At 36.0% G+C, this 13,970-nt stretch overlaps 1 protein-coding gene across 4 annotated transcripts in view; it reads right to left on the reverse strand.

Annotated features, from left to right (window-relative positions):
* The window catches only part of Pms1 (PMS1 homolog 1, mismatch repair system component), a 90,501-nt gene that overhangs the window by 57,348 nt on the left and 19,183 nt on the right, over positions 1-13,970 (reverse strand). For all 4 annotated transcript variants that reach the window (XM_008835627.3, XM_029564755.1, XM_029564754.1 and 1 more), the window contains one exon: positions 1,448-1,550. In XM_008835627.3, the coding sequence (XP_008833849.1) occupies positions 1,448-1,550 (103 nt within the window). The remainder of the gene's footprint in view (positions 1-1,447; positions 1,551-13,970) is intronic.

Below are 13,970 nucleotides of genomic sequence, written 5' to 3' on the forward strand. Positions count from 1 at the left end.
GTCATCTTATCTTTCTCCCAACCTTAAACATACAGTGAAAGGACTATAATTTATTATCTTTAACTAAAAATTATGTAAAATTTGTTATTTTATGTTAAATTAAGTAGTGATTATAGATGAGCTCATTTTATTAACTTGTACATAAGTGAGGTAAAATGGGTGCATTTTCTTAGTAGTTCCTATTAACTTTTTCTTGTGTAGATTTAAAAATATGAATTCCTCATGGGCAAAAGTAATCAGTAACTATTCTGAAAATTCTTTAACTAAAAATTATGTAAAATTTGTTATTTTATGTTAAATTAAGTAGTGATTATAGATGAGCTCATTTTATTAACTTGTACATAAGTGAGGTAAAATGGGTGCATTTTCTTAGTAGTTCCTATTAACTTTTTCTTGTGTAGATTTAAAAATATGAATTCCTCATGGGCAAAAGTAATCAGTAACTATTCTGAAAATTTACAAAATAAGATGACAGAATGAAGGGATTTGTTATCAGAACTAAGAAAGTAAATTTCATAAAGTCAGAAGTCATTTGAAAAAATAACCACCATAATCATAATTTAAATGGGATAAATCCACAGGAAAAAAATGTAGTACTGTGATCAGTTAAAATGAGGAAGCAGAATAAATGCAAAATAACAATATAGATGGGAAGAGAAAGGTAACAGGAACAAAAATCCCCCAGTACTTTACAGAGCAAAGAATCCCTTTGAAAGAGGAGCTATCTGAATATTCTCTTAGCTTTTATCATCCCATTGCCGGAAAGTAGGAGTGTGAAGATTGGGAGACTTGTGAAACTCAGATCTAAAAAGAACTGTTTTCTCACTTAGAAGTGGTTTTTAGAAGAATTTAAAAGTGTGTCAATTAAAATGTAATAAAGTTACATTAGGTGTATAAAACAAAAATTAAATTATAAATAGGAATAATAGCTGATACAGTTACTTATCTCAAAATAATAAAGAAAGTAGGTAAGTAGATGAAGAATTAGAAAGACTTGGATAATAAGTTGACAACTGTTGGAAGTGAATAATGAGTATAATATTTTACCTACTTTGTGCCTACATATGAAGTTTTTCATATATAAATATATTTTGAGTTAGTCATAGTATTTCAATGCTAGCATTTATTTTTACTACAAACCAGTGATGTTTTAGGTGTTTCAGTAATATATAACATTCATCTGTGAAGAAGACACTGAAACACTAAGAAAAGTCACTTTCAGTTTTTTAGAACAGCTAATGTACAGAATTCTCCAGTCTCACCTCACTCTTCTTGACAATGATTCTTGACAGTGTTTTAGAGGTTCACGGTCAAAGGGTGAATATATACTTGAAAGTTAACCGGACTTTGTTAGCACTAAGACCCAAACAATACACTGAAACTTAAGGAATAATGCTTTAAAAATAAATAAACAAGACAGAAAAACGCTATAAAGCTATTGTCCTACCTTGACCAAGATGTGAAGGTTTCTGAGAAAGTATGTGGCCACTGCCATCTAAAACATATTGGGTGCTAAAATCATCAGCAGCTGTCCTTGTTGTAATTAAAACCTGGAGATGAAAAAACAAAAACAACTAGTACACTCTAATAAAATGACCCTTTCCTTCCTCTCTTCCCTTGTTCTCCACACCCCCCCTGCTTTTTTCTTCTTTGAAACAAGGTTTTTTCTATGTAGCTCAGTCTAGTCTCTAACTCATGATCCTCCTGACTCTTATCTTCTAACTGTTTGGAACACAAGCATGCATCATTATAACCCAGCAAAATAATCAATTTATATATGGCAATGTATTATCAAATTATATCCAAAATAATCCAACATGGTGGGTCATATCTGTAACCGCAGCACTTGGGGATCCAAAGCAAGAGGGTTGCTCTGAGTTCTAGATCACCCTAGGCACCACAGTGAGTTCCAGGCCAGCATGGACTACAGAGAGACTTTGTTTCGAAAAAAAGCAAAAACAAAAAATATCACATATTTACTTAATTTGAAAAGTTTTACTTGATAATTTCTTATTTTATTTCTAATTATGTGTATATATATATATGCGAGTGTGTGTGTGTGTACATGTGAATGCACATGCTTGCAGAAGCCAGAGATTTCAAATTCCCTGGAGCTATTGTTACAGATGGTTGTGAGCCGCCCCATGTGGGTACTAGGAACACAGCTTTCATCCTCTGGAAGAGTAATCTGTGCTCTTAACCACTGAGCCATCTCTCCTACACCTTGTGATGAATTCTGAAATTTCTCTTATAGTATTTTTTGGAGTTAACAGAGTAGACTATAATTTGTATGTTGTACTGATATTTGAGCATTTTAATTAAAATGCAAACAGATGCCGGTGGCCATTTGCATTATATAATTTATAACTGTGAAAAGAAAGCAAATACTTTAAATGCGCTAAGAGAATCTGTTCTTAACAGATTTCTATAAGTTTATGGACAAATGAATAATCCTTTAGTAACCAAACCCTTCCCCTTACATATTTTGTGTGAAACTACACTTTTGTAGTTCAAGTTATATACACAAACATTTAAGAGCATTTTTCTTAAACCCAATTTTAAAACTCAATATAAGTATAATTTTTTTAGTAATTCAAAAAAGAATCAGCATTAAATAAAGATGATTTCATTAAGCACTAAAATATTTCCTCATGATATCAGCCATTGAAAGACAGATTTAAGAAGGTATTTTTTTTTTAAACTAACCCATCCTGTTTACTAACCTCATATTATGAGAGGAAACCAGTCTTGCCAAAAAACAATAACAAAAAACAGAAAAAAAAATGTGGGGAGTGGGGATATTGTCAGGGACAGGAAGGGGACTGGGAAGAATGTAGCTCTGTGATGAACAGTGGTGCTCCAAAATCCAAAACTGGGAATAATCTCTCTTCGCCATCCTTGGACTTAGCACAATTTAGAAACTACAAAAATCTAGCTCCACTGCTGGGACTCATCTGGGTCCAGTTAGGTCTACATTTGATGGTTCTGTCATCTGTCCTCAGTAGATTTATTATAGGTTTATGACTGTGGAACATGTGGGTACCATGTGTGGGTACCACCACAAAAAATAAATTAAATTAAATTAAATTAAAAATATGCCTTTTCTGGCTCCAAGCATTAGTACAGTCTATTGAGTTTTCTGTGATGTCTACCAAATCTTTACTAGGGACACTGTCTCAAACTACTATTTGTGTGATAAATATTCAAAAACAAAACAAAAACAAAAATTTTTAAATGAAAAAGGCTGTTACCTACAATAAACCTGTGAGCTTCTTTGTGCTCTTCAGTTACTGTCCTTTTTTTCTCAAGATGCATTCCACTGTTTGATGGAAAAATATCTTTAAAATTTTCTTCATAACTAATCTTAATCTTCCCTGCTATATTGCAACTCTACTGTACTCAATGCATTATTGGCTTTGTTTATACAAAACAAAAAAGAAAAAAAATTGGTAGAGATTTTCTTTCCTATGTTTTATTTTATTATTATACAATTGTCCCTTTAAAAACAATTCTACATTTAACCAACTGGTTCTCCAAAATGCCAAGGTCAATTGAATTCTATTTCTATTCTCCAAAGAGCTAGACACCTGACCTAACATTGGTGTCACTGAGCAAAGGCAGTCCTGGAACTCTGAGTTCCAGGACTAACTTTGCCAGTGGCTTCTAGATGGTCCTGTATAAATGATTACACTATCATCTTTAAGAGGAGGGTGATGATAAGATGAAGATGATGCTAATACTTTATAAGGTTACATGGGATTGTGCTTTATCCACTTCAAAGCCAATTTATAAGATATTAATGTGTTCATGCTTTAAACATATTAGTGAATAGTAAAAAAATCATCCTAGGTGAATAAACTGAAGTGTTAAAAAGTAAAAGGGTTTTAGAACTGATAATATTTATGCTAAAACTTTAAAAAGAACATTATAGTTTTCAATAATAAAATTCTATAAATGTCAATTTGCAAGGCACTATGAAAATTTATCCATAGAAGAGATGCTTTGTAATTCATGGCAAAAGTAGTGAAGAAAACACACATAAGCATGTTTTACAAATTCATGAAATACAGTGTGTTCCTCAGAGGAAGGAATTATATTTCAAGAGTTCATTTCATCATATGACCCTGTGTCCTGGGCAGGAAACCTTTTCTTGGACCAGGCACAGGTTCAAAATGCATTAGCTGTGCAGCAGTAGCATTTGAACATGCAGTAACTTCATCATCAGAAGTATCTCTAATATTACAAACTATTACTGGTAATTCTTACTAGAGACATTGAGGAATTGTGGAAGTGAGTCTAGTGATGTCAAGAAAAAAAATGAAGAAAACCAGGATTTTTAAAATGAGACATGTTAGAAATTTTCAGAGAACCTTAGGGATTATATCAACTAGCAGATTAAAAATGGACCTAATTATAAAATTTAAATTGCATAAAACACTTAAATTCTACACAGGCATAGTTTCCCTCCATGTGTAGATAACATGGAAATAAAAATACTTAGGATACATCCTGGCAATTCAGGCAAAAAATCTTTATGACAAAAAATCATTTAAAGTAATGGTGATAAACTGGATTTTTTTTTTTTTTAATTTCATTTTGAGGTAGAGCTGACTTTGGTTTCAAAACACACTAGGCAAGTAAGTGTTCTATCACTGCACTATGCCTCCAGCCTCAGGCTGACTTTTGGATGAATGAATACTCTGGCATGCCTGAGTCTGAAAACAAAGATCAACAGTCTTCATGATTGAGGGAAAATATGGACTTTGACCAAACGGTTTAAATGTCTTGTTCTTTCTTCATGCTGACTGTGTCTGTCTATTTGCCTCTGCACAGACACACTAATGTAGGTATTGGCTTCAGAACTTACTTCCAGACACATCACCATGGAGAACAGCAACAGGCAGAGTTTCAGTGGAGTTCTATTGCCTGTGATGAGGCTGCAATTAGAAAGTCACCTATTCCAACTGCTTCAAAAATTTCCAAGCTGATTCAGACTTAAGTTCTATCACTATAGCTATAAATGACATAAGAAGTACTGAGATAGAAGAAAAGAAGCTTAGATCATTTTTTGGCCTAGAACAACCAGGATAGCACAAGAGGCTCCTTCTTCCCCCTTTACAACTACCCTAGCTGTCATTCTACCCCTCTAAGTCATGGAGGCTTACACAAATTTTTCAAATTCTGTTATATCACTACAAAATTACATGTAATGAACTTGACAGGTCAGAATAAAACCAAGCACATTGTAACAACTTTGAAAACTGGTGGAAGGATGAACCAACAGATACAAATACTAACTGGGACAGCTGGTAACTCATTCTTCTGAAGACAGAGAGACAAGCAAAAATAATGAACTTATATGCTATAGAATGAAAACCTTTGGAAAAAATTAGAAAGAATTAGCCTACGAATGGCTGCAGAGTTTCAGAAAAAATTTTCCTCAAATGTAGAATAATCTACATAAACTTCAGTATCAAGGAGAAATGCTGCTTTCAGAGACTATATTAGCAACTCTGAGGATTTCGTCACTTAGTGATAACAGCTGCATACAGTTTCTCACAATCAAGTTCAAAGCAGAAATAACTTTTAGTTGCACATTACACAACATTTTATATATACATATATATGTATGTATATATATATTACCTTATTTGATCCTCAAATCATTATTCTTAGAGATGGAAAAAAATGAATTTTCAAAATGTTGATCTGTTTTATGTAATTGGTTTTCCTTTCTTTTCTTTTTTAACAAGACAGGACCTTACGATATAGACCAGGCTGCCCTGGAACTTACAATCCTTTTGCCTCAGCTTCCTGAGTGCTGGGGTTATAGGCATGTGCCACATGCCCAACCTGTTTTTTGTATATGGTAAATGTTTGTAGTCAAAGACTAGATATTTAAAATTAGGCCCCTGGGCTGGGATGCAGCTCATTTGGTATTGTGCTTGCCTGAGTTCAATCCCTAGCAACAAATAAACTAGGCACGGTGGCATACACCTATAATCCCAGGACTCAGGGAGAGGATCAGGAAGTTCAGAGTTATCCTAAACTCTGCAGTGAGTTTGAGGTTAGCCATGGATGTATGGGCTCTTATCTCAAAGAAAATAAAAGTAAAATAATAAATAAATAATATTAGGCTCCTGATTTCTGAGAGTGCTACTATCCTTCTAAAATTAAGTAACAATTCAACCTTGAATTATGACATCTTTAAAGTAATCCAACTAAAGGTCATGTTCTAGGTGACAGCTGTATAACATTGTGGCAATATTATATCCTAATTACATATTACCATCTAGTAAGCATGGGATGAGTTATAAATATATGACTTTAAATTATCTCTATCAGAAGGCTAGAGAGATGGCTTAGCAGTTAAGAGCGTGGACTGCTTTTCTAGAGGACCCAAGTTCAGTTCCCAGTACTAATGTCAGGTGGATCACAGTTGCCTGTAACTTTATGTCCGAGGAATCCAACACCCTCTTCTAGCTTTTGCAGGTACTCACACACATGTGGCATACACACAGAGACACACAAAAATTTTTAAATCTAATTATCTGTATCTGTTAGTTTGGTTGAATAAATAACTAAATCACTAATTTTTATGTAGCTGTAACCTCTGTAAAATTTCAAAGTAAGTCAGAGCCTTTAAAACAAATGTGGAACTTCTACAAGTGAAATCTCATTTCTTACTGAGTGCTGAAAAATATTCATTAAATTTAAAAAATGAACCTCTTTCCCCCAAAAGCACTCTTTAAGCCTTTCTGAATAACACTGACATTCGTGTGTTGCTTCATGATGGGATACAGTCTGAGAAACTGTTAGGTAATTTTGTTATTATGTGAACACAACAGGGCACAGACCAACTTAGATGGTTTAGGTCAATTACTTTAACTGACTTCTAAATGTAATCAAAAAAGGTAGAGATGAGAGGGGTGAGGCTATTTCCAGTGTAACGCTGCATACTGTTTTACTGTAAACCAATTTTTAGTGAGTAGTACAAATACATTTAAAAGCAGCAACAGTAAATTCATAAAATAGTAACGTGTCACTTATTTATTGTCATTTCTAAGCCTAATGCACCTATACAAATGTGCTATGCCCTTACACAACTGGAAGTGAAGAGCTGTTTACTTCAGCACCACCACTCCTGAGTAACGTGATGCACTATAATGACTAGGATGACACTAGGGGACAGGAGGAACCACTGCCCATCATTGAAATGTCATGACGTAGTGAATGACTTTTTAAACGTCACTGTCTTTGACAAACACATTATCTTTCTAAACATGCTAATAAGAAGGCAGCATTCCATGGAGAACTCACTACTGAAGGCATGAAATGGAAACTGAATTCTTGGCCTGTCATAGACACACTGTGTCCTTCATACTAGGTCACAATTTTCAGATTCCAATTAATTCGATGCAACATTTCTTCTGAAATGAGCTACCTAGCACAGTACCCTGCATGTAACACACAGTAAAATTTGCTGAATGATTATTAGACTATTTTAAAGTTACGTAAGAAGACTTGGCCTTTAATTCAAGACCTCAGTTTCTCCACCTGTAATACGAAAGAGACTGATCCACAGAAGACCTACAAATAGGCCTGGCATGAAGTGGACTTTGAGGCAGAGCTTAGAGAAGGCCTTAACCTGGGAGTGTTTGGGGCTGAGCATTCTAGGAGGCGGAGCAGCACTGCCCTGAACTGGGGATAGACCCTAGTGATCCTTCATCAACTAACCACAGATGCAAGATGCTTGCGCTACATAACCTAGATTACAAAGATCTTTTCAGCTGAGAAGAGACTCAGCTGTGAGCTTTTAATCACCAATACTCTTGGCAGCATGTATCCTTAAAGCAGGGGATCTGGGCAGTATGCTAAGGTTCATTACTACTACAAGAGGTTTCAGGTAAAATCAAGCCTAAGTTATTATACACATGCATAAATCCACGTGACAAAATAATACATGCTGTAAGATTTGACTATATCAAGTTGAAGAGCGGGTAGAACTGATCTGTGCTAATACTGGTCAGGAGAGCACTTTTGGGAGTTAACTAGGAGGGACACAAGAGAATGTTCTGGGGTACAGATAATATCCTTTATCTTGGCCTGGAGTTTATATAAAAACTAATTGTTCTCTGTACATACACACACACACGACTGGTTTCCCAAAAGATTGGCAAAACACTTGGCAATGCAACGTATAAATAAAAAATTTTAAATGTTTAAAGTATTATAGTTTTCTACATTATGATACTTTGATAATTCTTTGGTAATTTTGATAGGCAAAATTACGTCAATTATTTGCACTTGAAGTCATCTGAATGTCTCAAAAAGTAAGACAAAATGATAAACATGGATATCAATTAGGATTAACTACCAATTAAAACAAACAAACAAGATGAAGAGTGATCAATACACAAACACTTGCAAACTGCCACCTAAAATCAGAACTACAGTGAAGATTTGGGTAAATCCCATTGCTCATGTGACACCCATTTATAAAGACTAAGTGTGGTGCTGCCACCTAGCAGGCAAGGCTGATTATGACCAACCTCAGCTTGAAAGGTCATATCCATCTTCAGAAAATACAGACATGTCAAAATAGGTATTTTCTGACAGTACTCTAACAATACAAAGTTTAATGCTATCTGCTAGATTGGACAACAACCAAATGATCAAATATTTATGCTCTAAAATAGCCAATAAAAGCTCAAACAATAGTGCTAGTATTGGGAACGTCAGAAGTTTCAAATACCATTCCATTAAAAAAACAAAACAAAAACAGTCTCCTTTAAAACTAGATCCAAAGCTGTAGGTTCCATATACATTCTATGGGAAGAAAGATGGACAATTCCCGGTTGTACCCTCCACTTGCTCTTCTCCAAAATCTATTTGGAGTCTTGGGGAATTCTAAATAAAGCAAGTGCTGAGCAAGATAGAGAAGCACATGGTGTGCTAGGTTTGGGGTAGAGGTTTAGAGTGCACTTAAGGATTTCCTCCTTGAATGAGGCCTGAACATCTGGAGACCAATTAGTGAGGCCCTAGTCTCTTTGCTTTAACAGCAGAATTTCCCACCGAAGCTTCTTCACCTCTGCAATTTTTGTGGCCTATTTAGGACAACACTTTGTAGAGCTCCAAAGTCAAAGAGTCAAGTGACTACTTAGCTAAGTCCTTAGACACACACACACACACACACACACACACACACGCACACACACAGAGAGAGACAGAGAGAGACAGAGACAGAGACACTGAGAGACACTGACTGAGAGAAAACCTACACTATGCTAGCACAAAAAGGGCAGAAAGAAAAGGAAAGGCCACAATGATTTTGGAGAATATATTACTGCTGAGATGAGGCTACTAAGCAGACATTCAATGAAGAGAACATGTGAACTATCCCCTTGTTTATGTCACTTTTCCTAGACACTAAGTATAATGTCATCATTTTCTGGCACTTGACCATTCTTAGCTTAATAGAACCTTCTAGCTTAAGCACAAATGAAATATGACTCAGCTATTGGGAAAACTTGAATAATTGAGTAGACCCTCAGTCACCCTGCCACTCTTACTGTACACAGATACTGTCATACAATATAACAGAGCCCAGGACCTACAGAGTAACAGTTTAGCAAAGGAAGCTAGTAAAGTCATATAAACAACTGAGATGCATAGAAACAAAGAGGCTAAGGTTATAAATGCACTTTGTCACACACACTATAAAATCTGAGGCAGAGGCAGTGTTGGACAATTAGTACAATGCAACCAAGTATGTCAGGCACAGGAGTAAGAAATTACAAGCACCTGGGGCTGGAGAGTTGGCTCAGTGGTTAAGAGCACTGGCTCTTCTTCCAGACAACCTGGGTTTGGTTCCCAGTACCCACACGGTGGCTAACAACTGTCTGCAATTTCAGTTCCAGGGGATCTGACATGACACCCTCTTCTGGTCTCCATGGACATTGCATGACATGGGTACCCTTACATTCATACAGGGAATATACTCATACACATAAAATAAAAATAATAAAATTTTAAAAAATGAAATTACAAGCATTTATCTAGTAGTCAGAAAGAGTTCCAGGATTCAATCTGTCCCTAAGTATCTATGGTATAGAACCAGGTGATTTAGAGCTGTAGAACTCAATCTCACTAACTGTATTCACCAGAGTGGTATTTTGACTGTGTATTCCACAGAACAAAAATCCCAATCAGTAGGATGCTTCTCAATAAAAGAGTTTCGTGAGCAAGTTGAGTGTAGGGAAAATATAATTATGCAAACTGCCCCTAGAGAGTCACGATGGACTTTAGCACAGTAAAGCTCCAAGAAGTGCTACAGTTAAATGTTGGATTTTTAAATGTATTATTATTTTTTAATTATTTATTTAATAACCATATAATCAGAAGAAGCATTTCATTACAACAGCATTGACATATTCAATAACAATTTCCAGAACTAAGATGCATCTCTTTCAAAACTGGCTGTAAATTTTTAGGTTTACAGTTGAATTGATACAGTTATACAATATAGTACTCCGTATAACCCATATAAGACATAAAATTAAATGAGGTTTTAAACTATAAAAAGATCTCCATTTCATTATTAAAATAGTTTCATACAGAAAAATTCATTTTTAATACAATAGACACTACAATTCACATGTGTTATCTAATCTCTCCATATCTGATTATTACTAGTCACAGTTGGTTACTTTCTGAGCTCCTTGGCATCTGAGCATGGATATAAAGTCATCAGGTAGATTTCAATGGTAATGTTTTTCACATCTACTAATTATCAAGGAGCAAATTTCTATGCATTGAAGAATTATTTCTTTTTCTTTTTTATTTATTTATACACCCACTTCCCAGGTAGCACCCTCCGACTGCCTCCCTCCCCCTACTACAGCCCTTATACTCGGATATCCCTGCTACTGTCTGCTGTGTTGTTGGCACCCCCAGACATTCCCCACTACTTGCCCTTCTGGTGAATCTAGTCAGCCTATCTAGAGGTCTTTGTTTTACGAGGGTCAGCTGTTTGTCATCTAGTGGTAATCTGCTGTCTATACTCCTTTGGATAAGATTGGGGTCTGCTGTTCATTTTCTCAGTTCTATGATGGGTTACTATCTGGGAATCCCTTTGGCCACCCTGGCCATCAATTCAAAAGAAGGTATCACTTGTCTGGCATTGTTGCTTGTTATGTAGCCTTTAGCTATACATATGGACTCTTATGAAATTATGTTGGCCCATTAAATCTTTGGTTATACTTTGCTTTTGAGTGTTTAAGGCCATACACTTGGTCCAGATAAAACCGATTTAATTTTACTCTTAAGGTCGTTTGAGGACCTGTTCCTCAGGGGTCACATGGGCTTGGGAGGAACCTTTGGCTCCTTTCTTTTAGCAGTTCCACCTATGTGAAGATAAGTCAAAGGTCCTGCTTGACCATGGTTGGCTTTGCCTGGAAGCATGGAGGAAATGATTCCTCTGTTGACCCTCCTCTTTATAGACTGGACACTGGTTCAAGTCCATCTGGTGGGGTCTCCTCGGCCTCCCTGATCAAGAGGACAGGTGACCCACCACCATTATAGGACATTTTAGGAGATGCTCATAGTCCCCTGGAACTAGTCGACCTAGGAGGGCAAGGAGCAAAAACTGTCCTTTATGTCCCTCTGACTAAATAATTATAGACCTCAAAGGATGTCTGTTAAATATCCAAGAAGATTAGTTACACCAGTCTGGTATTTTTAATTACTGTGTGTCATGTAGATAAATCTTGGGAAAAGATCAGTTGTTCTCAGATAAACCTTACCTAGACATATATTTCTTGATCTGCTATGTATAATTTGTCAGTAGGTTATAGGAATAATGTGGTTCTCTCTGATTTTCAAAACTAGCTAGGCATTGTTTATGTCTCATGGTTTTCCCACTTAAGGTGCCCCAATTTCCCCCTTCTCCCTTACTAATACCCTTCTCCTATGGTTCTACCTCTCTTTAGCTCCTTCTTTCCCTTTATCCCCTAGGTTCCTCATATACCCTTCCCTCCCCTCTCCCCTAATCTAACCCAATTTTTATCCAAATCTCCCTTCTTAAGGTCTGTTGCCTACTATTCTTCTCCTTCAGGTTATTTCTTTTCCTTTACCTCACTGTTTCCTTACCCTTGTCCTGGTTCCTGCAGTTATGTCTGTTTGCATCCTGGAATTTAAAAGGATTTGGTGCTAGATTCAAAATATGAGGGAGAACATATATTGATTTTTTTTCTGAGTCTGTGTTACTGCACATAGTATAACAGATTCTAGTTCCATCCATTTACCTGCAAATTTCATGATTTCATCTTTACTGCTGAGTAAAACTCCATCATATAAATGAACCACATTTTTATTATCCACTCATCAATTAAGGAACACTTAGGTCGCTTCCATCTCTTAGCTATTGTGAAAAGAGCAGCTACAAACATGGATGTACATGTGTCTCTGTAATAGGATGAGTTCTATGGGTATATGCTAAGGAGTGGTATAAATGGGTCAAATGGTAGGTTCATTTGTAGTTTTTTAAGAGCTCTCCACACTGCTTTCCATAGAGGTTGGACAAGTTTGCAGCCCCACCAGCAGTGGATGAGTGTTCCCCTTTCCCCACATCCCCTCCAACATTTGGTATCATTTGTTTTCTTGATCTTAGCCAGTCTGACTGGGGTAAGGTGAAATCTTAAAGTGGTTTTAATTTGCATTTCCCTAATTATTAGTGATATTGAACATCATTTAAGATGTTTCATAGCCATCTTTACTTCTTGAGAACTCTCTGTTCAGCTCCTTACTCCACCTTTTATTTGGGTTGCTTGTTGTCTTGGTTCTCTGTTTTTGGAGTTCATTATAAATTCTGGTTATTAAACCTCTGTCGGATGTGTCGCTGGTGAAGATTTTCTCCCATTCTGTGGGTTTTCTGTTTGCTTCCTTGGTTGTCTCCTTTGATGTACAGAAGCTTTTTAGTTTAATGAGGTCCCATTTGTTAATTCTTGCCCTTGTTTCCTGAGCAATTGATGTTTGGTTTAGAAAATCCTTTCAACGCCTATATCTTGTAGGTTTTTCTCAGTGTTTTCTTCTAATAGTTTCAGAGTTTCAGGCTTTACATTGAGGTCTTTGAGCCATCTGGAATTGAGTTATGTGCAGGGTGAAAGATAGGGGTTTAGTTTCATTAAACTACAAGTGGAGATCCAGTTTTGCCAGCACCATTTGCTGAACATGCTGTCTTTCCTCCAGTGAATGTTCTTGGCCCCTCTGTCAAATATCAGGTGGCTGAAATTGCATTTGCTTATAGTGCTCAGGGTTGTTTTGCCTATCCAAGGTCTTTTATGCTTCCATATGAATCTTAGGATAGTCTTTTACAATTCTGTGTAAAATGTCATGGGGATTTTGATTAGCATTGCGTTGAATCTATATATGAATTTTTTGGAAGGATGGTCCTTTTCACAATATTAATTCTTCCAATCCATGAGCATGGGAGGTCCTTCCATCTTCTGATATCTTCCTCAATTTCTTTCTTTAAAGATTTAAAATGTTCATTGTAGAGCTCTTTAATGTCTTTGGTCAGTTTTACTCTGAGATATTTTATTTGTATTGCAGCTATTATGAACAGGAGTGTTTCCATGTGCTCTTGCTCTGATTGTTTGTTATTGGTATATAGAAAGGCTATAGACTTTTGTAGGTTAATCTTGTAACCTGCCACTTTACTGAACATGTTAATTATTTCTAGGAGCTTTCAGGTGGAATTTTTAAATTAAATCTTTAAAGAAATCATCTGCAAAAAGAGAGAATTTGATCTCTTCTTTTCCAATTATTACTCCTTTAAGTTCCTGCTCTTGTCTTATTGCTCTTGCAAGGGTTTCAAGTACTATGTTAAAGAGAAGTGGGGATAATGGATAGCCTTGTCTAGTTCCTGATTTCAATGGGAATGCTTCCAGTTTTTCTCCATTTAGAATGAT

Source organism: Nannospalax galili, unplaced genomic scaffold (assembly GCF_000622305.1).
Source record: "Nannospalax galili isolate Female #2095 unplaced genomic scaffold, S.galili_v1.0 scaffold115, whole genome shotgun sequence".
In the NCBI taxonomy this organism is placed as follows: Eukaryota; Metazoa; Chordata; class Mammalia; order Rodentia; family Spalacidae; genus Nannospalax; species Nannospalax galili.